General features: G+C 38.0%; 2 protein-coding genes across 2 annotated transcripts in view; one reads left to right on the forward strand and one right to left on the reverse strand.

Annotated features, from left to right (window-relative positions):
- CWC27 (CWC27 spliceosome associated cyclophilin) overlaps positions 1-6,123 on the reverse strand; it is a 269,538-nt gene extending 263,415 nt beyond the window's left edge. The window contains exon 1 of the mRNA XM_053589887.1: positions 5,854-6,123. Coding sequence (XP_053445862.1) covers positions 5,854-5,895 — 42 coding nt within the window. The 5' untranslated portion in view covers positions 5,896-6,123. The remainder of the gene's footprint in view (positions 1-5,853) is intronic.
- A 260-nt stretch (positions 6,124-6,383) lies between these two features.
- The window catches only part of SREK1IP1 (SREK1 interacting protein 1), a 29,289-nt gene continuing 9,481 nt past the window's right edge, over positions 6,384-26,191 (forward strand). Inside the window, exons 1-3 of the mRNA XM_053589903.1 lie at positions 6,384-6,546; positions 18,420-18,467; positions 23,711-23,854. Of these exons, the coding sequence (XP_053445878.1) occupies positions 6,534-6,546; positions 18,420-18,467; positions 23,711-23,854 (205 nt within the window). The 5' untranslated portion in view covers positions 6,384-6,533. The remainder of the gene's footprint in view (positions 6,547-18,419; positions 18,468-23,710; positions 23,855-26,191) is intronic.

Consider the following 26,191-nt stretch of genomic DNA (forward strand, 5'->3'; position numbering starts at 1 on the left):
AAATAAGAGTATGCTGTATAACTATTTAAAAACAAGAAACTGATTCTCATCACACTCAATACATTGATATAAGTCACACTTTTTATTTTCCAAAGCTACGTTCCCTAATTTATAAAAATATACTTTTGGGGGATATCATAAGAAACTTTGAAGTCATTCAATTAAATTCCCATCTTTTATGGCTGCCCCAGAGAAGTTGTAAATTGTCCCTGAGTCATAAGCTTGTTAAATAGTAAAGAATAGCATTTTAACCTTCTCCCTCCCAGTCCTGTGTGGTTTTGCTACAACTGCCTTTCTTTATTTTTTTTAGAGACAGTGTCTCTGCTTTGTTGCTCAGGTCGTGGTGCAGTGGCACAATCATAGCTCACTGTAACTTCAAAATCCCGAGCTCAAATGATACCCTGCCTTAGCCTCTGAAAGCACTAGGATTTCAGATTATGAGCAACTGTACCCTCACCAAAAACTGTCTTTCAATTTCTGTTTCAGAAGTCCAGATAATACTGTCATAAATTTATATAACTAATGAATTAATTGTAACTTTTTGGGGTACTGGCTATACAGCTTCCCTACAACTAGTCTTCAATATCCATGAGGTTGGAGAGGTGAAAATACCTGTATTTTGGTAGATTTTTAAATACCATGATACTGCCTCCACAAAGTTCTCCATATATTCCATACTATACTGGAAAAATAGACTATTAAGTTCTACATCCCTGCCCTATATCTCAAAAAAAAAAAAAAATCCCCAAGTTGCTCTGGTCAGAGTTGATTTGAACAGAGAACAACACCTAAGTCAAAAGCAATCATATACTGGCTAACCATGTACAAGTGAGTTCTTCTAACTAACCTTGGCATGAAACAATGCCCAGGAGAGACTCTATGGTGACAAAGCAACTCAACTTGATTCTCATTATTTTGGAAAATAGGGTCAGACAATTAGTTCATTATGGTCACATTTGAGGTACTCCTATTAGCCATCTCGTGACCACAATGATATTCAACAATGAGGTATGTAGCCCTTTTTCCTAGGATGAGTTCACAAACTTAATTGTCACACACTCATGTGATGACAGCTCTAATGGCCATTCTAGAATGAGAACTCCAAAATCGCTTTGAAAGGTGAACTAGGCACTGGCATTGGCGCATAGCTTCCCATGCTATGGGAGTACCTTAAAGGTAACCGTAGTGATATTCAGCAATGAGATGTGTAGCACTTTTTCCAGGATGAGTTCATGAACTTAATTGTCTGTCCTCATATACATTTGGGATACAAACTGAGAGAATAACAACTCCCTCTGCCTCAGAATGTATCTGCAACAACACTATGCAATGTCTTCTGATTTTACATGAAGATTGATGTACATCCCAATCTTAAAAGTATAGCTGACCTAAAAAGACAATGTTCTGCCCTATTTCATTATTTCCTCATATATTTGCAATAAAGCTCTTTTGTTAAAAGGAGTCTAGCCATGTCTTCTCTTAATTGCAATCTCTCAATTTTTCGAAAGTGTGCATTACTATTAGCAAAAAGAAAAAGGGGAAGGGGGTGCAGGGGAAGTAAAGGATTGGAGCATAATATGCACAAACATGGACGTTTTTAAATACATATTATAGTACTGTATTACTCTAGTATTATAATCACTTTATTGAGATACCCATAGTCTAGACATTTTGCCCTGTTAAAGCACACAATTCAGTGGTCTGTAGTAGATTCACAGAGTTTTGCAATCACTACCATTATCTAATTTCAAAATATTTCATCACCCCTAAAAGAAATTCTGTACCCATTAGCAGTCAGTCCCCATTTTCCTCCTACCCCTAACCTCTGGCAATCACTAATCTACTTCCATCTGTATAAACCTGCCTATGCGATGTTTCATAAATGAAATCATACAAATTATAGCTTTTTTATCTACCTTTTCTTACTTAGCATAATGTTGCTCTGAAATTAAAGGTCTATATTCTTGTTCCCCATTCTTAGTTTTTTTAAATTAAATTAAATTAAATTATATTTTTATTTATTTAGAGACAGAGTCTCAAGCTATTGCCCTGGGTAGAGTGCTGTGGTGTCACAGCTCACAGCAACCTTCAACTCCTGGGCGTAAGCCATTCTCTTGCCTCAGCATCCCTAGTCGCTGGGACTACAGGCATCCGCCAGAACACCCAGCTATTTTTTTTGTTGTTGTTACAAGTTGTCACTGTTGTTTTAGCCGGCCTGGGCTGGGTTTGAATTTGTCAGCCTACCCACTGGGCTATGGGTGCTGCCTGATACTTAGTTTTTAAATGTCTTAAAAATGCCAGTGGCTTTATACTCTTACTGATAAATATTTCAAGGTACAATATATTCTTAAGATGAAGTTTACCATTAGCAATAAAAAATAGAAATCTGTATTTAGATGGTCTTCATAATAATTTCTCATTTTTTGACAGACTTCCAATGCTAAGGAATCAGCGCTATCATTTTCTTATGATTATATTATTACTATTATCTTTAATATGAAATTTGTGAGGGCATGGTTAATTCAGAACCATGGCCTATAAATCCACTTCAATGCTCATTAAGAAAAATTACATCATGATGCAAAAAAAGTAACTGAACTTATATGAAATTTTTTAAACAAAAGAAAAAATAAATACAAATAGATACTCTCCCCCACACACCAAATGGTTTTGCATAGCCCCTGAATTATGCACTCAATGGTTTAAAGACTGCTGCTTTAAAGAACAAACAAGTGCATGTCATTCCTCCCTCACAAGCTTTGGAGTCAGGTTGCCCAAAGTCAAATACTAACTCTTGGCTTACTCACTTCATTACCTTGGGCATCATAGCTAACATCTCTGTGACTCAGTTTCCTTATCTGAGTGGGGTTGCTATGAGGACAAAATAAGTTATTATACACAGACTTAAAACAATGCCTGACAATAAGTGCTCAAAAAATGATGGCCATTATTATTCTTATAAAATTGGGGGTTTTTTGCTTTTTGGTGTTTTTTTTTTTTTTTGGCTGCAGGCAACTTACATGTAGCAAAAAGAATGCATATCTGATTGGAACACCTTGCTCACCAAAGTTTCTAAATCTTTTCACTGATAAGCTACTAAATTAATTAAGAAGGTATATGACTCCTTCCTCTGGGGGCCCTACCTTCCCTGTGGATAGTTCTACTTTGTAAGGCCTTAGTGGCTCTTTTTATGAAAGCTTCCAAATAATAAACTACTTTGGATATATAATGTTTCTTAAGAATATATTTCATTATAAATAAAGTATAAAAATTAAATTTTAAAATCTATTACATAAATAAAATTTATTATTATAAAATGAAAGAAATACAACTTACATTAAATGATAATAATATGTAGAAGTTTCATAGTAGATTACCTTTCATGCTTAAGAAAATTTCTATCAAGTTCTACATTTCTGACCCTCATCTTAAGGACAAAAGGTTATAGTATAATACAGCAAAACATAGTACATTTATGGACAATAGCCAGGGGTCAACCACTAGTATTTTGTACCAATTACTTCTCAAGTTAATACTGTGCTTTTTGAAAGGAGGGGTTTGTCCCATTTATTCTGAACAACTCTGTATCTTTTCAGTAGCCTAATGTACCATCACACTTTAAAGGCACTAAACAAACATTCATTGAGCAGACTTCTTACTATATCTGTTTTAAATTTTTTCTAGAACAAAATTCTTGCCATCCTCTCTATAGAATAGAACTTTAGAGATTCACTATGTTTGATTAGCCTTTTGCTGGAAAAAGTCCCAAACTGTTTTTGGAGGAAAACTTGAGCTCTGCCTTATATTTTCCTTCAGACCACTTCTGTTCATAAGACTGTATTCATCACAATTTGCAATTATATATTTATTTGCATGATTACTTGGTCAATGTATTTCACTCAAATGACTCTGTGATAATAGGGATAATACTGGTTTCTCCTTCCTTTGTAACACTAAAACCTAGCATAGAGCCTGGGGTGTGCTAGGTGCTCAACAAGTATTTGTTGAATGAATAATATACTCAGGAATGTTAAATCTCCTCCTTTATATGAGGAAGATCATGTCAAAACTTAGTTTTCTTTTTCTTCTTTTGCAGTTTTTGGCTGGGGCTGGGTTTGAACCCACCACCTCCAGCATATGGGGCCGGTGCCCTACTTCTTTGAGCCACAGGAGCCACCCGATCATGTCAAATCTTCCTCTAAAGCCACTAAGTCTGCCCTTGACCAGGAACAGTATAATCTCAAACTCACTCATGCTTAATACCTCAAAATCTAAGAGAAATATAGCATTAATTCATCCATCCAATTCATTCATTTGGTACATATTTGAATTCCTTCAACTGCATGTCAAGCATAGCTCTAAATGCTTGCATTTTATAGTGGGAAGAAAAAGGGAAAATAAAGTGTGTCTATCATATACACATACATGTATATATGTATATACACATACATTTATTATACATGTGATATATATATAAATATAATAAATGTTATAGGAAAAACTAAGAGGTTAAGGGGTCCAGAGATTGCTGGGATGCAAGGTATGATTGATGTTTACCATTTTATAGAAAGGAGATAAAGAAAAGGCCTTTTTACTAAGGTTGACATTTGAAAGTTAAAACAGCATGCACCAGGGACAAGAGCAGTAAGTATGAATGCCATACCTGGCAGGATGGGTAACCTGTTCAATCTCTTCCAGTGTTTATCAACTGGCAGTAATAATTGCCCTCAGAAATATTAGGAAATATGAGGCAGGTATTTTGGACTTTCACACTGACATAGAGCAACGGGCAGAGGGTAGGGTAGCATAGGGATGGGATGGAGGTGCTACAATGTGCAGGAAAGTTTCAAACAAAAAAGAATTGATCTGCCCAAAATACCTACTAAAATTCTCAGGAGGAGTTACGGCAGTTTTGTTTTTGCTTTCAAATTGCCCTTGTTACATTAACAAATGTCAATAAATAAAAGATTTTGTAAACAATTTATGATGCACTCATGCAAAGAATCATATTTTATGTAAATTTAGTTTATTCTAATTCAACTCTATACTTTCCATCCCATTTATTTTCTTCATTGTGTTGGTACATTTCATATGTGATATAGACTAGATCTTAGTTCAAGAATTCATTTGACAATTATTCCATTATTGATTCCTCTCCCTCAATGTATATAAACACACTGGACAGGAATTGACATACGTGAGCCATCAAATCAATCAGAGAATCATTCTCCCCTTCGAATGTAACATTCCCCATTTCCACTTTTTCTGATAAGCAGCTCAAAATACACCTCCTCCATGAGGCTCTCCCCAAGTTTCGTAGTTTCTCACTTCTCAACAGTGCCATAGCAGTATGTTTCCCTGACTACGACTGCATCTACCAGCATTTAATAAGAGTTTTCTTTACCTGCCTCTCTCTCTAACTAAACTGTATATACTCTTTTAGGGCAACATGACCTTACCCATCCATCTCTGCATTCCCAGTGCCTAGTACAGTGCCCAATGCCTAGAAGGCGTTCAGTTAATGAGTACAGAAGAAATGGAGAATGAACAGTCTTCAAGTTAAGCAAAAATAAGTCAAACTCAAAAATATACCTTTTAAAACCTAAGACCCAAGAAAATATCTACGTTAGCTGGGTGAAGGTAATAGGACCAGAAGGCTGATAGAAGACTCTCCACTTGAGTACTTTTTCAAGTACATATTGAGAAGTGCCAACTTGAAGGTTTTCGATGCCACACTGTCCACAGGCAGAGAGGTTAAGGAGAACATTTCTTAGTACTCTAAGATACCTGAATCACCCCGCCCCATCGGGGAGATCTATTTTGGGGACCTCAGGTTCCCGAAGTGAAGCTCACCTTCCCATTTGTGGGAGGCTCCTGGATGTAGATGTTGCTCATCCTGATTAGTGCTCGGGACTCGGCTTCTTTTGGACAAAAAGAACGGACGGGCAGTCACTGAAGCTGTGCGTCTTCCTGCACACTCTTCCTTAAGTCAGGCGGTCCGGGAAAGCTTCAATCGGTCTCTATCACGCAAGACAGCCACACTAGACGCTACCTTTGCCCAAAGCTAGCAGCCCCTCACGGCCGCCGCCATGTTGCTCCTGGACCCAAGCACCGCTAACCCAAAGAAGGGGGGAATTCCAATATACTCCAAGGAAAAGGAAAAGGTTCCAAAGTTCCTATAGCTTAATGTAATTTGTATTAAAATATTTTGCAATACTAAAAGGCATAATTCATAAATCTTGGTGAGGTTTACTTCACTAGTCGCGCGGTAGGTCGCACTCACGCCCCCCTAAACTGGCAGGAATGGTTCCGACCACGTGTAGTCTACAATAGGAGTCTCCCGGAAACTACACCCGCGCCTACTTGGTTCTGTTACTGCTAGAGGCTGACAAGGCCTTCCCGGACCGTAGCGAAGGTGCCCCATTGCGAGTGGTACGAAAAGGCCGCTTTGGCTGCGTGTGGTCCTCGCAGCCAGCGAGAAGCAAACGCGTTCTCGAAAGGTGAAAGCTCCAGCGATCTCTTTTACGACCGTCATGGCAGTCCCAGGTGAAAACCAACTGCAGGGCCCCTGCGTCTGAGCTAGGGAGGGAGCCGGTAGGGTAAGAGAGATGCGGGCGCGGTGGGGTAGGGAGTAGCATCACCGGGGATTTAGGCGGAGGCCTTAAAATTAACAACCTTGTTTGGTTTGCATGAAAAAGTTTGCACTCCGAAAATAACCGCTGAAGGAAAGAAAGAAAACTGTCTCCGGCGCCCGCAGCCAAGCCCCAAATGCACGGTTTACCCTGAAAAATATATTGTGAGCAGGAGCGAGGAGTGATAGGCAGTAACTGTAGGCCTAGGGGGACGAGGAGGTGGGGAGGAAAGACCTACCTTCACTTTGGTTTGACTTAACACAGAAATGGAAGTGGGAACACTTGGCAGACCCAGGTTGTAAGAGGCGTTTGTACTGGAAATCTCTGGGACGAAACGGAAGATAGAGAGGTTCTGTTAACTCTTCCTGATGTGTGTAGCTACTGAGTGGCCTAAATTTGGTCCCTTTGCCTTGTGTGCTTCAGTTTCCTTATCTGCAAAAAAATAAAAATAAAAATAAAGAGTCTTTGTTGAAGCATATTGAAGGTTCTTTCTAGCTCTCAAATTCCGTCTCCAGGAGTTCCTGACCTAAAAATGGTAAACCCCGCGAAGTAAGTACTTTAGAGAATTTCTCATCCACAGCTATCAGTTTACTTGGAAGTTCTAGTAAGAGAAAGGGCATTTCCTTAAATTGGCTTGGCCACGATGCGTTCTGCAAAACACTGATTGCAGGAGCTATTTTGAGAAATATACACCCTCCAACTTAAAGATTGCCAATGCGCTTTAGTGTAGGAAAGATTCCGGGAAGTACTATGGTTCAGAAGCCCTATCTTTGTTTAAACCTGTCCTTCCCAGGATTATTTGATGAGGTTCTTTATTCGGTGACAAGCTTTTCTGAACCTTATTCTAAGCACTTAGGGGAAGACTGTGCTTTTCTATTAACCGCAGTTCGGAACTAAGAGCATCTGGAGCTGAACTAGAGGAAAAGCGTGTGCTCTATTACTACATACCTACTCGGCGCCATACACTGTACAGTGGTGAGCAAGATAGACAGTGGTTGCTCTTCATACAGATCTTAAAATTTAGCAGTACAGAGAGAGAAATTCACAGAAAGTGGGATAAGTACTATGGCAAGGAAAATACATGACCCTGGGTCATAGAGCACCAAACAGGGTACAGGACAGATGTGACGTTTAGGATGAGACCTAAAGAATTGTGGGATATGTAAAGGAAGAAGAAATGTGTGAGAAGAGGAAAGGAAAGATGTTTCCCGTGGATGGAACGCAGGATACAAATGAGCTAGAAGTGAGAAATTAAAGATAACAGTAGCTAATATTTACCAGGCGGTTACTATGTGTCGAATGTGTAAGATACTGTGTCAAACATTGTATTTTATCTCATTTAATATTCACAACCACACTGCAAAGTAGTAAATATTAATCTCTCTTTGTACTGCTAAATTTTAAGTTCTGTATGAAGAGCAACCACTATCTATGTAGGTATTAATATTCCCATTTTCTCTCTCTCTGCTGCTAAATTTTAAGTTCTGTATAAAGAGCAACCACTGCAAAGTAGGTATTAATATTCCCATTTTATGGATGAGAAAGCGGAGGGACAAAGAAGTCAAGTAACTTGTCCACTATGAGACAGCTCATAAGTGACAGGCCAGTCTGGTTTCTCTGGACTTGGTATGCTTATTCATCTTGCCGTGCTATAGTATAACTTACAAGGTAGTTTCCAGCTCTTGGAGGACTTGGTAAACCATGACAAGGAGTTTGGTATTATCTTCAGGACGGTAGGAAGGCATTTAAGGGTTTGTAAGTAGATTCACATTTTGGAAAGATCACTCTGTCTATACAGTAGATTGGAGGGGAGCTAGTTTGGATGCAAAGTCTCTAGTTAGGAGTAATTCTGGTGAGTGATGATGGTGCCTAAGGTGTGGTATCAATAGGTAAGGAGAAAAGTGGATAGGTTGGAGATATAGCTTTCGCAGTAGAATCACTAAGAATTGGTGATTGATTCAATGTGGGTGGTTAAAAGAAGAAATGACATTTGCCTGGGTTTTATAGTTAGGTAATTGGGTGGGCCTATTTACTGATAAAGACAACACCTCACAAAGAGCAGGTATTGGGGATGACAATCGATTGTGTTGAGATTAGGCGTAGGAATGCAAATATCTAGTAGACAGTAAGAGATATAATTTGTAGCTTAGGAGGGAAGTCACAGTCAAAGACAACTATTTGAGTGTCATCCACACCCTTTATAGAAGTTAAGACCACGGGAGTGGATGACTTTGCTCTGATGGAGCGTGTAGCATGCAAAGGGAAGTTCTATGACTGATGCCTGGTGAATATTAACATCTACGAGGCCAGCAGTGAAATGACAAGTCTGCACGGTAAATTTTCCTAGGCATCCTTATCAACCCTGGTAATTGATCTTTGTTTGAATCACACAGCTGCATCCAAAGTTGACCTGTTGTCATTGCTCATTCCATTACTTGAGCAAGCCATTGGAGCACCTGTGTGGTATGAGCACTCTGGGAAACACAGTATCATAGTTTGTGCCTTCACAAAACTTTAGTAATGAAAATATACAGCTTAAGAAAGAGGACAAAAGTGATTTTTAAAAGTGAAAACTTCCTTTAAATTTAGACCACTGTTATAAATAATGTTGACCATCTTCAGTTCAAAATTATGCTTCCAAGTATAATAATCTAAATTGTGCTATTAAGCTAGGTGGCGAGGCATAGATAAAGTATTTAAACCCAGCAAAAATTGAGATAATAAGTATGACAGTGCTGTAAAAGTACAGGTGTCATTAGAAAATATAGATACAGAAAATGTTAAGATAATTTCTTGGATGATTGATCCAGATAGTGTATTTAAAGAAAATAGGGCTCCATCTAAACCTTTTAAAGGTAATCATCAAAGAGGAGAAGCATTATGTTATGCTTTTTTATTTTAGGTATGATAGATTCTCCTTGGTATTTCTTGAAGTGGTCCTGCTAGTAATTATTACAACGTATAAAATAATGAGTCTGCTTTCATCAAAGTGCACATGAAAATCAGCCTTCTCTGTTGCATGGACACACACATCAGCTGTTTTCCCATAGCATTGTATGTAAGTTGAAATTATTTTATAGGAAACCCAGTGAAAAGTAGACTCTTGGGAAGATCTTTTAGTTATACAGAAATGACATTTGAACACAGGTTTCAGTGAACTTTACTGCCTTTGAAAAACTGTTTTTCCCATTCACAGTTGTTGAAATTAGCTCTGCCATTTGTGATTTATCATGCTGCATGAAGAGCCCAGGTGGCAGGCCATATATGCTAGTGATGCAGTTGACACAAAAACTAAATTTTTGGTGTCTCTTTCAGTGAAGTCTTACAGCCAAATAGAGGACATTTCTGTGGCCAAATTAACATTTCAGCCTAGATTATCAGAGTGATTAAGATTCTTAAAATAGGCTCCGCGCCTGTGGCTCAAGTGGCTAAGGCGCCAGCCACATACACTGGAGCTGGCGGGTTCGAATCTAGCCCGGGCCACCAAACAACAATGATGGCTGCAACCAAAAAAATAGCTGGGCGTTGTGGCGGTGCCTGCAGCCCCAGCTACTTGAGAGGCAGAGGCAGGAGAATCACTTAAACCCAGGAGTTGGAGGTTGCTGTGAGCTATGATGTCAGGGCACTCTACCCAAAGTGACAGCTTGAGGCTCTGTCTCAAAAAAAAGATTCTTAAAATACATTATGATAGCATCTCAGTAATAGAGTTCTAAATTACACTATATCTCATTTCTTTTCACTTTATACACATACTATAAGTCATTTCTTTTCTCTCTAGTCTTTTCAGCTGCACCTTGCTGCTGAAATAATTTTCCTATATCATACATCTTATTCTGTCATTCCTGGAAGGCAGGAATTTGTGTTTCTCTTCAAGCCACTTAACCTTTCTGAGGTGCAGTGTCCTTGTTATCATAACGAAAGAGTTGATGACTAAAGTTTCTTAAGCTTCCAAAGTGTCATTGCCAAACCTCCCTGTTCCTACAAGAATGAAGTGCGCAATCCTGAGTATGACTAAATCACTCTTTTTGCCCTTCCCTTCTGCTCCCTGCTGTCGCGGACCGCCAGTCGAATGAGTCTCAGTCCGAGGGCTTTCAGGGCGAACGGCTCAGGTTGATTGGAAGGTCGACGCAGGGTGATTTGACAGACTACTACACACTACGAGTGATGAGGAAAGTAGCTGCACTTTATTGATTTTTAAGTCTGGTATTTATACATTTTCTTTCCAGGGTTAAAACAATGTAATCATTATTTTGCTTATGCTTACAAATTATCTTTGTGTCTCCAATTATCTTTGTGTCTCCATATGTGGTTTATCATGCATTATATGTTTTCAAGGTTTTGCTCTTTGGAGGGAGGTGGTTTATTTTTTCAAGGTTTTTGTTCTAGGGAAGTGGTTTCATTAGTAACACCTGGTTGCTTCCCCTTATCTAGGAATGTCAAGGCTTGTAACTTCTCTTAGTTCTGTAATTGTTCTCAGTTTCTTATGATCTCTTTTAAAAACAGCTGAACATATTCTTTTATGTATAATGCTTGACTACTTCTATATATTTTTACTCTAATTAGTAACTATATTTTGATTCATAGTTAATTGTTTATTAAACATTAAACTATTCTATTGATTTGTGTTACATATGAAAATTAGTGAAGTAAGATGTTTTTCTAAGTAAAGTTTTACTAATTAGTGAAGTCAGATGTTTTTCTAAGTAAAGTTTTACTGCAGGAGGTGTCATGTTGGAACATCTTGTTTGCCGTGCCTGCATTCTCTCGATGTACTATTTCAATTCACTGACATTTATGGTGGGGACGTGCTGTTGTACAGGCTCTCTTGGAGCCACTGAGTCCGGCACAGCCATACTTGCTGTGTTTAATTGTGGATCAGTAAGTCACTGTGTTTATTCTTAGTTTCTCAAAACAATCAGGCAATAATCAGTCATTCAACTGAACAGACAGGTTTCAGGGTAAAGGTTTCTTAGGCTTTTATGCCGCACCTCATGACTTCCTACGTTCACTAAAAGGCATGCTAGGCAACTTATGCGCTGCTGTCGCAAGCCAGGGGGACTGGGGGCAACGCTCCGAGGAGCACCCACCGCCTTACCACAGTTTTTACAACGCGGACAGAGCCATCCCGCCACGGCTTGATGCCGGGGGTGCGGCACCCTGCTTATGCATTCTTGCCGAAATCTAACTCAGCCAGTTATTCTGCAGACCCCTCACGTGCTTTCCTACTACGCACATGCCTTTGGTATTAGTGGCCCTCCTATAGTGTCTGCACCTACCTGTGGGAAGCTTTCCCTATCTCTCCACCAAGAGTCTTGTCTGCCACTTCTTCATACTTGTTAATAGAGCTCTGTGTCCTTTATAGAGCCTGGCATATTCCATCATGTATCACAGCTGGGGGTGCATCACCCTAGATCACTTAGCATAGTGTAGCTTCCTTTAGCGTACAGACTTTATTCATCTTTTTTGTTTGTTTTGAGACAGAGTCTCACTTTGTTGCCCTCAGTAGAGTGCTGTGGCGTCACAGCTCACAGCAACCTCCAACTCTTGGGCTTAGGCAATTCTTTTTCCTCAGCCTCCTGAGTAGCTGGCACTACAGGTGCCCGCCACAACACCCAGCTATGTTTATTGCAGTTGTCAGTGCTGTTTTAGCTGGCTGGGGCCGGGTTTGAACCCACCACCCTTGGTATAAGGGGCCGGCACCCTACCCACTGAGACACAGGCGCTACCCACTTTATTCATCTTTATGGCTTCTCTAACATCCAGTTCTGAGTTATACCCATAATAGGTAAATAAGAAATATTTAGCGGATTAATAACTAGAATTGCTGCTGAGCAGAATCTAGTACACAAATAGTCTAAACTAGACAGCACTCTTGATTCTGTTTCATTAAATAATAAATTAAACTTCTTTCTCTTCTTATCTTAAATGGGCAATACTTATACCTTTATTCCTCACAGGTTACATGTATTTTGTGAGACATGTAGACCGAAGGTTTTATGTATTTAATTAAATGTTAGCGTTTTCATATCAGCAAATTAATAACTTTGATTGGTTTACTTTTACTTCCCCTTTTAGGGTCAAATGATTAGCAAGGCATTTTTAACTGAACATTAGGACATCTGCTTTTTCAAAATATTTACATCAAGGAACTCACTTAGCCTTTCTTCTTAATTCACAAAGAATTTCTAATTTCCTCTATATTGCCTCAGTTACAGTATTTGGGAATCCCAAAGAAAGGATTATATGTATAAATTGTTTATATAAATCAATAGACAAATTTAAATACTTGGAGTTTTACATTCAACTTCAGCAGAATATGTACATATTCTATAGAAATTACCACCTATCTGGGTGTAAAATATGGCTGCAGTTTAGATTTTAAAAGCAGAAGAGATTGAAGTTTTCTTTAAAGGTCTCCAAATTATAAAAAGAACCATAATGGAGTAATTAAATGTAACACTTGTTAATAAAACAGAAAATGAATCTAATCAGATTGAAAATGAAAAGAATGAATCTTGTGACAGAAGCAATTGCAATTTTTAATTACTTGATACAAAATAACTTACTTTTAATTACTTGATACAAAAAAACCTTTTACACTTAAATTTAAATGATTGTAGACATCTTAATATAAAGAAAACAACAGGCTTTCCCAAAATATAAGGAAAAATATAATATTACGTTTGAGGCATCACTGTTAAGAGTTCCCAGTGATGAAATTGTTGACTGTGGAAACATAGATGATGTGAAATTTCAGGGGAGTAAATTTCAAATATAACGGCTAACGATGCCTTTGAGGACCACTGAACAACCTGACACAACTGTCAAGGACTCTTTTTCTCTCACTTTCATTCCTTTCTTTTTTTCCCTTCTTTTTGATCTTTTCTTGTCCTTCTCTGCTCTATTGTTAACTTTAAAAACATTTTTTTTTGGGGGGGTAAGGACTACTTGCTAATATATAATATACATATATGTATGTCTTCAGGTGTACCTAAATCACCCTTGCACAGCCTGCAGAATTTGGACAAATACAATAGAACCTCCATGGTTGACCACCTCACTACTTTGACCACCTCTTTAAGTTGGCCTAATTTTCATACACTGGACATGCACCACAAATATGTATCAGTACAGTAGGCCTAGTTCCTTATGTTGACCACCTCCATATATTACCCAATTTGTTGCAGTTCCTTGGGTGGTCAACTTACAAAGGTTCTACTGTGTGTATACACATATCCACACATCCACATACACAACTACCATCTAAATCAAGTCCCTTGGTTACTTCCATCCTCCTATGCCCAGCAGCCATTATTTTGATTTCTATATATTTTTTTTTTTTAAAACAGGGTCTAACTCTGTCACCCCTGGGCTAGGATTCCGTGGTATCATCAAAGCTCATTGCAGACTCCAATTTCTGGGCTTAAGGGATCCTCCTGCCTGAACCTCCTGAGTATCTGGGAACTGCAGGCACATACTACCACCCCAAGCTAATTTTTCTATTTTTTTTTTTTTGTTGTTGAGACAGGGTTTGCTCATGCTGGTCTTAAACAATCCTGGCCTCATGTAATCCTCTCACCTTGGCCCCCCAAAATGCTAGGATTATAGGCATGAGCCACTGTGCCTGGCCCTGTTCTTCTAATGCCATTGTGCCTCACATGGGCCAATGAGTGACAGAGTTGGCACTATCTAGTTTCATGGTGAGCAACTGGGATCTACAGAAGTTGCTGATTCCCAACTCCTCAAATACAATCATGCACTGTATAATTATGTTCAGTCAACAAAGAACCATGTGTACAATGATGATTTCATAAAATTATACTACTATATTTTTGTTGTGCTTTTTCTATGTTTAGATAATTTAGATACACAGATACTTACCATCATGTTACAATTGCCTGCAGTATTCAGTAGAGTAACATACTGCGTAGATTTGTAGCCAGTGAGCAATAGGCTATGTCATGTAGCCTAGAGGTGGTAGGGTGCACCACTTGGGTTTGTGTAAGTGCGCTCTGTGTTGCCCACAAAGACAAATCACCTAGCAACACATTTCTCAGAATGTATACCCCACATTAGTGACTTTACTTGAAAGGATTAATATTAAAATATATAAAACCTAAACTTGTGCCGGACACAAGAAGGTGCTTAATAAACTATAATTTTTAATGCTATCATTACTAAATTAGGCTGTTGTTTCAGCCACAGGACTGCATTTTCCTAACCTCATACAAAGCGATAAGTATTTATTGAGTACTTCCTGGCACTTCTACATCATGCTAAATACTGAATTGTATACAAAATTAGGGGGCTACTTGAAGTTACCTGGAAGGTAAAGAACCAGCCCCATCACCTACACTCTCCCTCATCGCCCAAGCTGAACAGCCTTAGCAAACTCAAAAAAGAGTGAAACAACAGCACAAGAGTCTAAGATGGGGAAATGGGTAATTTAGCTAGGAAGGACCTCACAGTCAACTTTGCTATTCCATTTGACATGTATTTTGAGTATTACTGTATCAGTCAGGGTTCTCGTTCCAAAGGACAGAAACTAATTTAAGCAGAAAAGGAAAGATATCAGTGGGTTCACCGAGTCTGAGCAAAGCCTGGTTAATAAGGCTTAGAAAATAGAAAAAACAAAGGGAATCCATATCTAAGATCCTACACAGGCTCCGACCTTGTTCGGGCTGCTGCTACCATTGGAATCAGTGCCCTTGGAAGCCGGATCATGACAGCATAATTTATTAACTGTCCCCACGTAATTGTGTCACTTGTCTCAGATCCTTTGTGTCAGTTGCCTCAGATTCAAAGTCCCAGGAAGAAGCATTCACTTGGCCAGGCAGTCATGAAAATGAAAGATAAATGAAGCTGAAATCTTCATTTAACTAAAGGCTGGTAAGGAAATAGCTGATTAAAGTTACTTTATTTAGACTTCTGGTTATATTTTCCTTTCATGTAAAAGTTTCAGCTTTATTAAAGAATATGACCTGCCTAGAAAAAGTTTTATATTCTGTTCATTCTAAAAATATAAGGTACTTGAATGATGAGTTTTATCAGTGCCATTTATCATAAATAAGTTCAGTTCCAATACATGCTGACATGAGATTATTTCAGACATGTCTCTTACTACATTTTTGTCTATTGTAGGAACAATAATGGTGCGTTTAGCATAGTTTTGTTCAGTATTATTTAGCATCTACAGTTTCTATGGAAACAGATTTAACATTGACCCAAATTCTCTGAGCTTTTTTTTTTTTTTTTCAACTTGCAGTTGTGTTCATAATGTAAGAGCCTCAGGTTGTGTTATCAATTCAATTTTGTTCCACAGTCAATTCTGCTACAAATTGACATATTCCTGCACTGTATGGTAAAACCACAGGGTTTATAGGGGAAAATGGGATTGGACCATAACACTCAAAAACTTCATCAGTGACACATAAAAAGATGGGAATTAATAAAGACAGCACAGTTTTACACATGCTAGTTGATTAAAAATACATGTAAATACAGTAAATATGGCACTTCGCCTTTAAAAAGACTTGGAGTTAGCTGTGAAAGTGAGTTCCAGAAGAGTTGCAGCTTGTGAATTGTTGTGAAGTGGCAGTAGGAGGGTGATGACAAGAAATCAATGGAAAGTTTCACACCCGATGTAGCTGGGGCTGTGCACAAAAGGTGCAGTGAACTGAGGCCACTAGACATGTTTTGGGATAAGTGGTTGTGTTATGTATATTCCTGTAAGTTGGAGTAGCTAAGTACAATTCCTATGTTCACTTAGTGTTGTAGGTTGATTAAAGCCAGCCTTATCCTCAAAGTGTTTCCTAATGCATCACTTGCATTAGAATAGTATAAATATATTTTCAAAACAAGCATTATAGCAGAATAGACTGTATTTTTACTACAGTGATTCACCATTGTATATTTTAAAGCAAAATCAGAATGGGGGAAGTGTTTTAACTTCGTAACATTAAAGAAACAATTTTTAAATTATTTTGTTTAAACTTAGCACAGTTTTGTATTTGCACTGTATGTATTTTAATAAAGTTGGAATGATATCTCCAATTTAAGGCTTTAGCCTTAGGTGCCCTTCACCCTTCACCAAGACAATGGATTAATATTATCCTGGGCCTCTTAGTGGTTGATTGAAGCCACTATTGGATGATAAAATTAGTTCTAACTGTATATACATACAATGGAATATATTCAGCCATAGAAAGAAATGAGATTCTGATACATGCTAAAACATGAAGGAAACTTGGAAACATTCTGCTCAGTGGAATAAGCCAGACCTAATTACAAATATTCTCTGATTTCCACATGAGGTACATAGAATAGAGAAATTCATAAAGAAGGTACAGTAAAGATTACCAGGGGCTGCAAGAAAGAGGAAATGGCCAGTTGTTGTTTAATAAGTACAATTACTGTTTGAGATGATTAAAATGTTTTGGAAATGGATAGTGGTGATAGTTGTATAATTCAGTGGCATTAAGTACACTCACACGAGTGTACTTAATGCCACTGAATTATATATTTAAAAATGTTAAGATGTTAAGTTTTATGTGTTATTTATATTTTATCACGATTAAAAAATCAGTTTTATGGGCGGCGCCTGTGGTTCAGTCGGTAAGGCGCCGGCCCTATATACCGAGGGTGGCGGGTTCAAGCCCGGCCCCGGCTGAACTGCAACCAAAAAATGGCTGGGCGTTGTGGCGGGCGCCTGTAGTCCCAGCTACTCGGGAGGCTGAGGCAGGAGAATCGCTTAAGCCCAGGAGTTGGAGGTTGCTGTGAGCTATGTGATGCCATGACACTCTACTGTGGGCCATAAAGTGAGACTGTCTCTACAAAAAAAAAATCAGTTTTATTTTGTTTTAAGAGACAGAGCTTTGCCCTGTTACCCAGGCTAGAGTGCAGTGGCATGATCATAGCTCATCGTAACCCCACACTCCTGGGCTCAAGCAATCCTTCTGCCCCAGCCTCCCAAGTAGCTGGGACTACAAGTACATGCTATGACACTGGTTAATTTTTTTTTTTTATTTTTCATAGAGACAGGTCTCACTATATGAGTTGTCCAGGCTGGTCTCAAACTCCTGGTTTCAAGCGATCCTGCCACCTTGGCCTCCCAAAGTATTGGAATTATAGGTGTGAACCATGGCATGAACAACTGCATTCACCCCAAAAACAGCAATTTTTTTTTTCTCTCTCTAGTATTTATATCTTCAGTTGGCCTACAGGCACTATAAAATTACACAGGGATTCTCTGAATATTAGTAAATATGAGAACTAGATATATAACTAGTTTGTTTTTGCTTGTCAAAATTTAAGTGTTGAATTTAGATATTGCTTATAATTCCTAGCAATTAAAGTGGATTTTTTTGAATTTCATCAGCTCCATTAAGAAATATTTTTTTTTTCTTCTAAAGGGAAGCAGAGAAACATTGCTAACCTTGATGTTCACTGTTCACATACACATGTACTAAAATAACTTTCTTACATTTGCGGGAGAGAGCAAAGCACCCTGGAATTTCTTCTTCAGTCCTAGAATGTTTAAGCTGTTAACTGTAATACTGAATTTCTATTGGATTAAAAAAAAATAGGCTTTTGAAGTATTTGTCAAATTGAGTAAATTGGCCTGTTGATTTCTAAAAGTCATAATAATTGAGCAGTATTACTAGGGTTGGTAGGAATTTTGTTTCTAAGAAATCTGTAACAAATGGTTTTCTCAGCTATTTCATGTGATAAAAGTTTTTATGTTTTCATGTATATATTTTCCTAAAGTGTTATCCAATTGTATTTCAGGTTGCAACAAGGACAGCGTCAGAGCAGGCTGTAAAAAGTGTGGCTACCGTAAGTACACACAATTGTGCACGCTCTTGCTAGAATCCTTGCCTTTAGGGCAGCGGTTCTCAACCTGTGGGTCAAGGCCCCTTTGGGGGCCAAATGACGCTTTAACAGGGGTCACCTAAGACCATCCTGCATATCAGATATTTACATTACAATTCATAACAGTAGCAAAATTACAATTATGAAGTAGCAACGAAAATAATTTTATGGTTGGGGTCACCACAACATGAGGAACTGTATTAAAGGGTCGGGGCATTAGGAAGGTTGAGAACCACTGCTCTAGGGCAATAAGATTTAGTATCTTGATTTCAGGGGCCCCTGCATAGTCCTTTAGCCTTTAGCTAAGGTTTACAGTTGATTGAGAAATTCCTCAGCACTAAATATTTGATTTCCTTCCCTGCTTTAGACCCAGTGACTAGTAGCTATATAGTTGATGACTAGTACTTGTGTGCAAGAAATGAACGGTATGAAATATTGTTTTTTAATTTGTTTCTATTCTGCTTTGTTTACTTTCATTCACACTGCTAACTTACATGTCCCATCTCTTTATTCAAGACTTAAGAACCTACCACCTGTAGAAATGCTATATGACTTAGCATTTGGCATGGGTTTCCCAGTCTGTCTGCTAATATCAATTGTTTTAAGAAACTAATTAAAGTAATTTTCTGGGAATAGAATATTTGTTGATGTGGTCACCTCATTGTTAGTTTATTTTAGACAACAGCTGAAACATTTGCAGTAATTAAATAATTAGGGTTTTTCTTGTTGTTTTTTTTTTTTTTTTTTTTTGAGAAGCCAAGTTAGTAAAATTTGTAGACAGTCTTTTCAAGTTTAGTTCTTTCTGCTCTATTAGTCAGATTTTGGATCTTAGTGATAAAATTGTTAAACAATTTCTGCTCTGTCTCCTGCGGAAAAGTTTAGTAATGATGTTAAATTTACATCTTTGCAGTTATAAGAGATAAAGATCTTGATTTACGGGTCTTTCTGATAGAAACTGCATGGTAAAAGCTAGCTTAGGCAGTGTGGTCTGCCACCCTTTCTTCTTCTGGATTGCTTGCCTATCCAGGGCCTCTTCATTTCCATGTGACTTTTTGTGGATTGGCTTTTCCATTTCTGAAAAAAGTTACATCACTTTTTATAATCGGTTATGGAAATGTTATAACTTAAAATCATTTGTTTCTCAGTAAAAAAAGAGTAAGAAACTCTATTTGTACTTTCACAAGTAATTTGAGTTGTCATTTTATGGTCACTTTAATTGAAGCACCGCTAAAATGGGTGTGAGACAGAGCCTGCTACCAGCGTATTCATTATTTAAGCATTTTGAATATTCACTCTAATGTGAGGCATTTGGGAACAAAGCTAGCTTGACTAAAAATTATACCATCAGGAGCTCTGATCAAAATGGCAAGCTGAACCAACATACAACGTCCTCCATTCTGTTCCAGACATAGAAAGATGCAGGAGTAAAGTAGGGTGATAATAATAACACAACGAAACTCCGCTCCAAGGAATGAAAGGAAAATTCCCAGGTGCCAGAAAGGAAAAAGAGCAGAAGTGAAAGTCAGAGCAGTAGAGGCCACTGAAAACAATGAGGTCTGCAGGCCCCGCAGGGTAGGCCTCGGACAGCTGGACAGCGTGGTGGGAAGCCGCAGAGCTCCACGGAGGGCAGCATTTCAAGGGTGGAGCCCCTTATGAGTCAGACTCCTTAGAGAAGTTCTGCTCACTCTAAAGAAAGTAGCAGGAGTGTTTACGGTGAGTTGGAGTTCCTATAGAACAATATCTAGAAGAAAAGGAATAATCAGGAATTGGCAGCCCAATCTTACATCTTCTAAGTCTGTCTAAGTATGAGGAGTGAATTTACACTGCTTCCAATGACACAGGAACTGGTTTTCTCACACTAAGAAATTAATGTTGGAAACAGAAAGAGGGAAGGAGGGAGGTGGGTGGGGCCTTGGTGTGTGTCACACTTTATGGGGGCAAGACATGATTGCAAGAGGGACTTTACCTAACAATTGCAATCAGTGTAACCTGGCTTATTGTACCCTCAATGAATCCCCAACAATAAAAAAAAAAAGAGAAATTAATGTTAAAAACTGATCTCATATGAAATCAGATAAAAGTCCAGCCACATGTCGTTACTAAAACTGCATGGAAGACTAAACAGTACTGAGGCAAGTAAAAACTGCGTAGAAAATTTCAAAATAAGGGAATGAGAAGAAAGCAGACAAATAGTAGGCTGAACATTGCTGACGTTCAGTTGTTTTACTCACAAAAATGAGAATTCATATCATTCAATGAGTAATAAAAGAGCAGTAGTAGAACAATTTTAATTTCAGAGTTTTGAGGTAAAAGCAGTACTGAGGACAAGAAGTTCAACAACAATCAGGTTAAAAGATAAAAGATAGTGATCTTGAATGTGCTTACTAATTTAGTCTCAAAATAGCTACTGAAAAGCCATTACAGGTGGCTCATGTCTGTAATCCTAGCACTCTGGGAGGCAGAGGCTGGAGGATCCCTTGAACTCAGGAGTTCAAGACCAGCCTGAGCAAGAGGGAGAAATCTCTACTAAAAATTAAAAAAAAAAAAAAAATAGCCAGGCATGGTGGCAGGCGCCTGTAGTCCCAGCTGCTCTGAAGGCTGAGGCAGGAGTGACATCACGGCACTCTACCCAGGGCAATAGAGTAAGACTCTGTCTCATATACAAAAAAAAAGAACTATATTTCAAGGAGAAGAGAAATCAGCAAATCAATAAGAATAGTACAATTTTTAAGTACTTCTATCAGAAAGTATTAGACAAATGAACAAAATGAACATGGAACCTCATTCAACAAATACTGTTGTATAGTTATGCATCACTTAACAAGGGGCTACACCGTGAGAAATGTGTCTTTAGGCAATCTCATTCTTGGGCAAACATCATAGGGTGTACTTAGACAAACCTAGATGGTATAGCCTGCTACACACCGAGGCTATATGGTATGGGCTACAAACCTGTACAGCATGTTACTGTACTAAATACAGTATCATTACATCATGGGACCAGCATCTATGTAGCTCATCACTGCCCTAAACCTCATTATGCAGTGTATGACTATATATGCTTTTAAAGGACATACCAAAACCACAAAACAAATCTTATCAAATACTGAAGAACTGATATCATACAGATTCCATTCTCTGAAAACAGTCTAATAAATTGAGAAATCAATGATAAAAACAAAGCTTAAAACTCCATGTTTGGAAACAGAAACAAGTGCTTCTAATTGAGTCATTTGGGAAGAAATCACAATAGAAGAAGCTTGTTTCCAACATGATAGCAGACTAGGCCCTCTGGTAAACAGCTAAGAAACTTGTATAAAATGTGCACTATATGTAAGTTTAAGATACATTAGTATAATAATAGGAAGAAAATAAATAAGAACATTCAAAGGCCAAAAACCTAAGGAAAGCAAAAGCTCCAAGAGATAAGCTATGAGGGTATTTGATGAACACAGGGTCCCTGAACTTCTGTTTTCATGGGCTAGAAGGATGCAAGGAATGAAAGCAAGGTCCTGCTTAAGCATGATTGCCACTCTAACAGAAGGTTCTCTGATATACATGTAGCACTCCCCAAAGACTTCACCCACAAAGTACGAGAGCTAGAAATAAATCCAAACAGTTGTGGTGAATTATCAGCATGTCATGAGATAAATTATTTGTTCACTGTTGGCATTGGTTTTTTGGAACATTGAAGGCAGTAATGCTTCATGTAACTGTTGTTTTAATTTTTGTATGTTAGGGCTGCAGTCCGCAACCTCCAACTCCCCCCACCCAATCAATCTGGGAGCCCTGCCACACAGCAGGAGGTGAGTGGTGGAGGCAAGCGAGCAAAGCATCATCTATATTTACAGCTGCTCCCATCACTTTCCTCACTTCCTGAGCTCTGTCTGCCTCCTGTTAGATAAGCAGTGGTATTAGATTCTCATCGTAGCACAAACCCTACTGTAAACTGTGCATGAGAGGGATCTAGGTTGCGTGCTCTTTATGAGATTCTAATCCCTGATGCTCTGAGGTGGAGATGTAATACCCTTGAATCATCCAGAAATCACCCCCACACACACACACAACCATCCTTCCCAGTCCGTGGAAAAATTGTCTTGTAAAAAGCTGGTCCCTGGTGCAAAAAGGTTGGGGACTGCTGTGTTATGGCGCATTTATCTATGAGTGTGTATCTGAGTGCACTTGATTACATTATTGTTTTACCATAGGTTACATTGTTGTTTTACCATGGGTTAGTCATGGTTAAGAAAATTCGAAAGCTACCCTACCCTGGTCATTTCCATATTGTTTATGATAGCAAACTACTAGAAGCAACCTTAGTTTGTAGCAGTAATAAGAAAATAAATATGACTTTCAGTGGAACATTATTCATTAGAAAAAATGAAAAAAATTACACTTATTATGTTAACATAGATAAAACACAAACATATCAAGTGGCAGAAATGCACAGAATGGTAAGTGTATATAATTGAGCTTTTTTTTTTTTAACTACTCTATAATATGTTGTTTGGGAAAGGTAGACACCAACTTCAGTATAGTCACTTCTGAGGACAAAAAGAATGGAATGGGATTAAAGCAGGGTTCCAAAAGGTTATAAGCTCCCCGACTTCGTGTGGATGATAGGTATATGATTTCCTATACTTCCCTTGGTGTTTACATTTGGCTTTCTAGAAAATTGTATCATGCAGCAGATTGTTTACTGTTGTAGTTTTCTTATCGGGAAAGTCTCATATGATGTTAGAATTAAATTTTTAGGTGTCCTTTAGAAAAGCATATTCTCTTATATTAATGCTTGTACATTTAATTAGATGAAAGCTGTATAATCGTATGAGTACAGCAGTCAAACTGGGAAGTAAAAAGTTTGGAAATAGAATAAAATATAAAATCCCCAGTATTTACAGTATGGGTTTGGTTTTTAATTACTTAAGTTAAAAATATTATCATATTATTAGAAAGGGAAAATACAGTAATTCGATACTTTAAAATCCATAAAAAATGGTTCTCAAAAGTGCTTATTGAATTAGAAGTTCAGATGAAGAAAAAATAGTTCTAAGTAATACATTCAAGGAAAAATATAGGGAAAATAATCTACCACCCACTGAATGAAAATTAAAGCTTTATAATTTTCTGCTTACCAGGAGACAGCAAAACATACAAAAAGATAAGGATCCAGTAGTTTTATCATTCTGAATTTTTGTTTGTCTTAGCTGGTCACCTGACTTTTGAATGCCGCAATTTTCTCCGAGTAGACCCTAAAAGGGACATAGTTTTGGATGTCAGCAGTACAAGCAGTGAAGATAGTGATGAAGAGAATGAAGAACTGAATAAATTGCAGGCATTACAGGAGAAAAGTAAGCAATGCTTTTTTCCTCCATTCTTCTGAAATGTTTCTAAATGTTAAACTATATTATGTCATGTGTATCAATTTCACCTATTAAGATATATTTTATATAAGAACAACTACATCGGTAAAGAAGTAGGCTTTAACATTGTAAGTAATTTCCCTAAGACCAAATAGCCAGTAAGTGATAGAGCCAGGAGGCAAGTCTGTTTTTGACTCCACAGCCAATATTTGGGAGAGGGTTACTGTTTTTTCCCCCATCCCATTAGGATGTGTGACATTGTGCAAAGAGGCAAAGAGTTTGATGTAAGACTTGGTTTCTCATCCTATTTGGATGCTTTTTTTTTTTTTAGCATGTGACTTTCACCAAGTGGCTCACCACTCTGAGCCTCAGCTTCCTTGTGGAATAACAAAAAGATTGGATTATCATATCATATTCACATAGATCAGAGATCTTAGCTAGTATCAAGCTTCACTAATAATTCAAGTATACAAACAATCATGAGGCATAGACAAAGCAGAGGGAGTTGTGCAGCTGCACAGGTATTTTCTCTCTATTTCAGAATTCATTCTGTTTCTGTTATAGAAACATAAGATGTTTCTATATTACACAAAAGAAAGTTGATTTGGTCATGAGACATCTCCACTTTATGTCCAAATGGTTACATTTTCCTGGGAATTATACCCTATAAGTACTTAGATTCTACATTTGTTTACTATAACAATTTTAGCCAACACAGTTAGACCTTGCTACAAGCTTTCTGTAAATAGGATTCTCTGTCAACAGCATTTGTTTATTTCCAGGAGGTCTATTATGAGTGTGCTTCAAAGGTGTTTGACCAAGTCACCTGCTTTCTTTGCTGGGGGTTTCCTCCTCTACCCCTAGAGATCCATTTCTTTCCCTCCCTTCTTGTGAATAAAATGGCTCATGCTTGCAATAGGGATTTTAGTGTGTGTGTGGGGGGGGAAATGTGATACTCTAAGTGAAAATACTCTGCAAACTACAAAATTCCATATGTTACGTATCACACAGAAACAAAATGCAGCCTATTTGAATATGAGTCTTAGGCATAGGAAGAGAGGTTAAATTGTTTTAGATTGCCAGAGAATGTTAAAAATTAATTTTGGTCATGTTGTCTTGATACTTTATGTTTCTTATGTGGCTGCATTGGTGACTGTGTATTAGAAAATAAGAGTGCATGTTCCCAATCTTGCAGAGCCGTACCAGGTGTAGGAGGATTTCTGTCTCTTTTCACTTGTCTCCCTCTGCGCCATGTATCAGGGCTTCTAGACTTTTAGCAATTGGTATAAGACAAGATAGAAATTGGCCCCTCAGAGAATAAACCACCACAAGACCAAGACCCTCTTTCACCTCCCACACAGGAGAAGTCTCAGGCTGAGGTGGTCTTCTTGGATCCTAGACAAGTCAGCTTGGTGTGGCTGAGGCAAGCCAAGTGAACAGATTCTTCTTACCTGTCATTAGTGTGATTTTCTTCATGATTTCACTTGTCCCCGGTGTTTTCATTCCTTACCTGGATTCTGGGGTTTCTCCTAAAGGGTTTTGGGTCTGAATATTATTTTCAACTGCTGTGCAGGATCTTAGGTATGCCACAAAAAATTTTAAGGATCATTAATTAAATTATTTTCAAGAGAAGTTCAAAGCACAGTAAGTACATTGGGTCTTTTTTTTTTTTTTACTCTTTAAGTGTGCCGTGGAAGTTTAACTACAGGTTCAAGGGTTCTGTGAGATAAAAAAAAGATCGGAAAACACTGCTGTGAAGAAATAGGAGCTAGACTTTCTGCTTTGCCAATCTTGCTGTTGTCTCCCACCCATTACATATTTTTAAATATTGATTTAATAGCTTTCATTTAAAATAAGCAAAAATATTATAAATTATTGATGCAAATTAGAAAATGTGAGAGCAAGAGTTAAAGTGGATGGGAACAAACATTATTGTTTAATTACAAGATAACAATCTGGGACCCGTGCACCCCTAGAAATTGTATCACAAGTGACATGAACAGAAGGATTGAATGACTAATGCATAGCAAAGATTCTAAGTTCTTACTGACTCACCATTTGTATGTGCATCTGTCTGTGTGTTCGAGCGTGCTTACTGTCTAGTTACACTCCAGTGCTTCAGGACGATTAAGGTTTTGTATGGTTTTGAACTTCCTAAAGAAACTCTGCCTCTAGCAAATGTCTGAAAACATGTTTACGTTTCTATATAGATGGAATCTATGTAAAAGGATTTCACTATTTACAAAGGACCTAGGAAATTCAAGAATATAGATTTTTTTTTCTCATTCTATTTTAACTAGTGTCATTTAAAACAAATCATTAGTT

The sequence above is a fragment of the Nycticebus coucang genome, chromosome 1, assembly GCF_027406575.1.
Source record: "Nycticebus coucang isolate mNycCou1 chromosome 1, mNycCou1.pri, whole genome shotgun sequence".
NCBI lineage: Eukaryota > Metazoa > Chordata > Mammalia > Primates > Lorisidae > Nycticebus > Nycticebus coucang.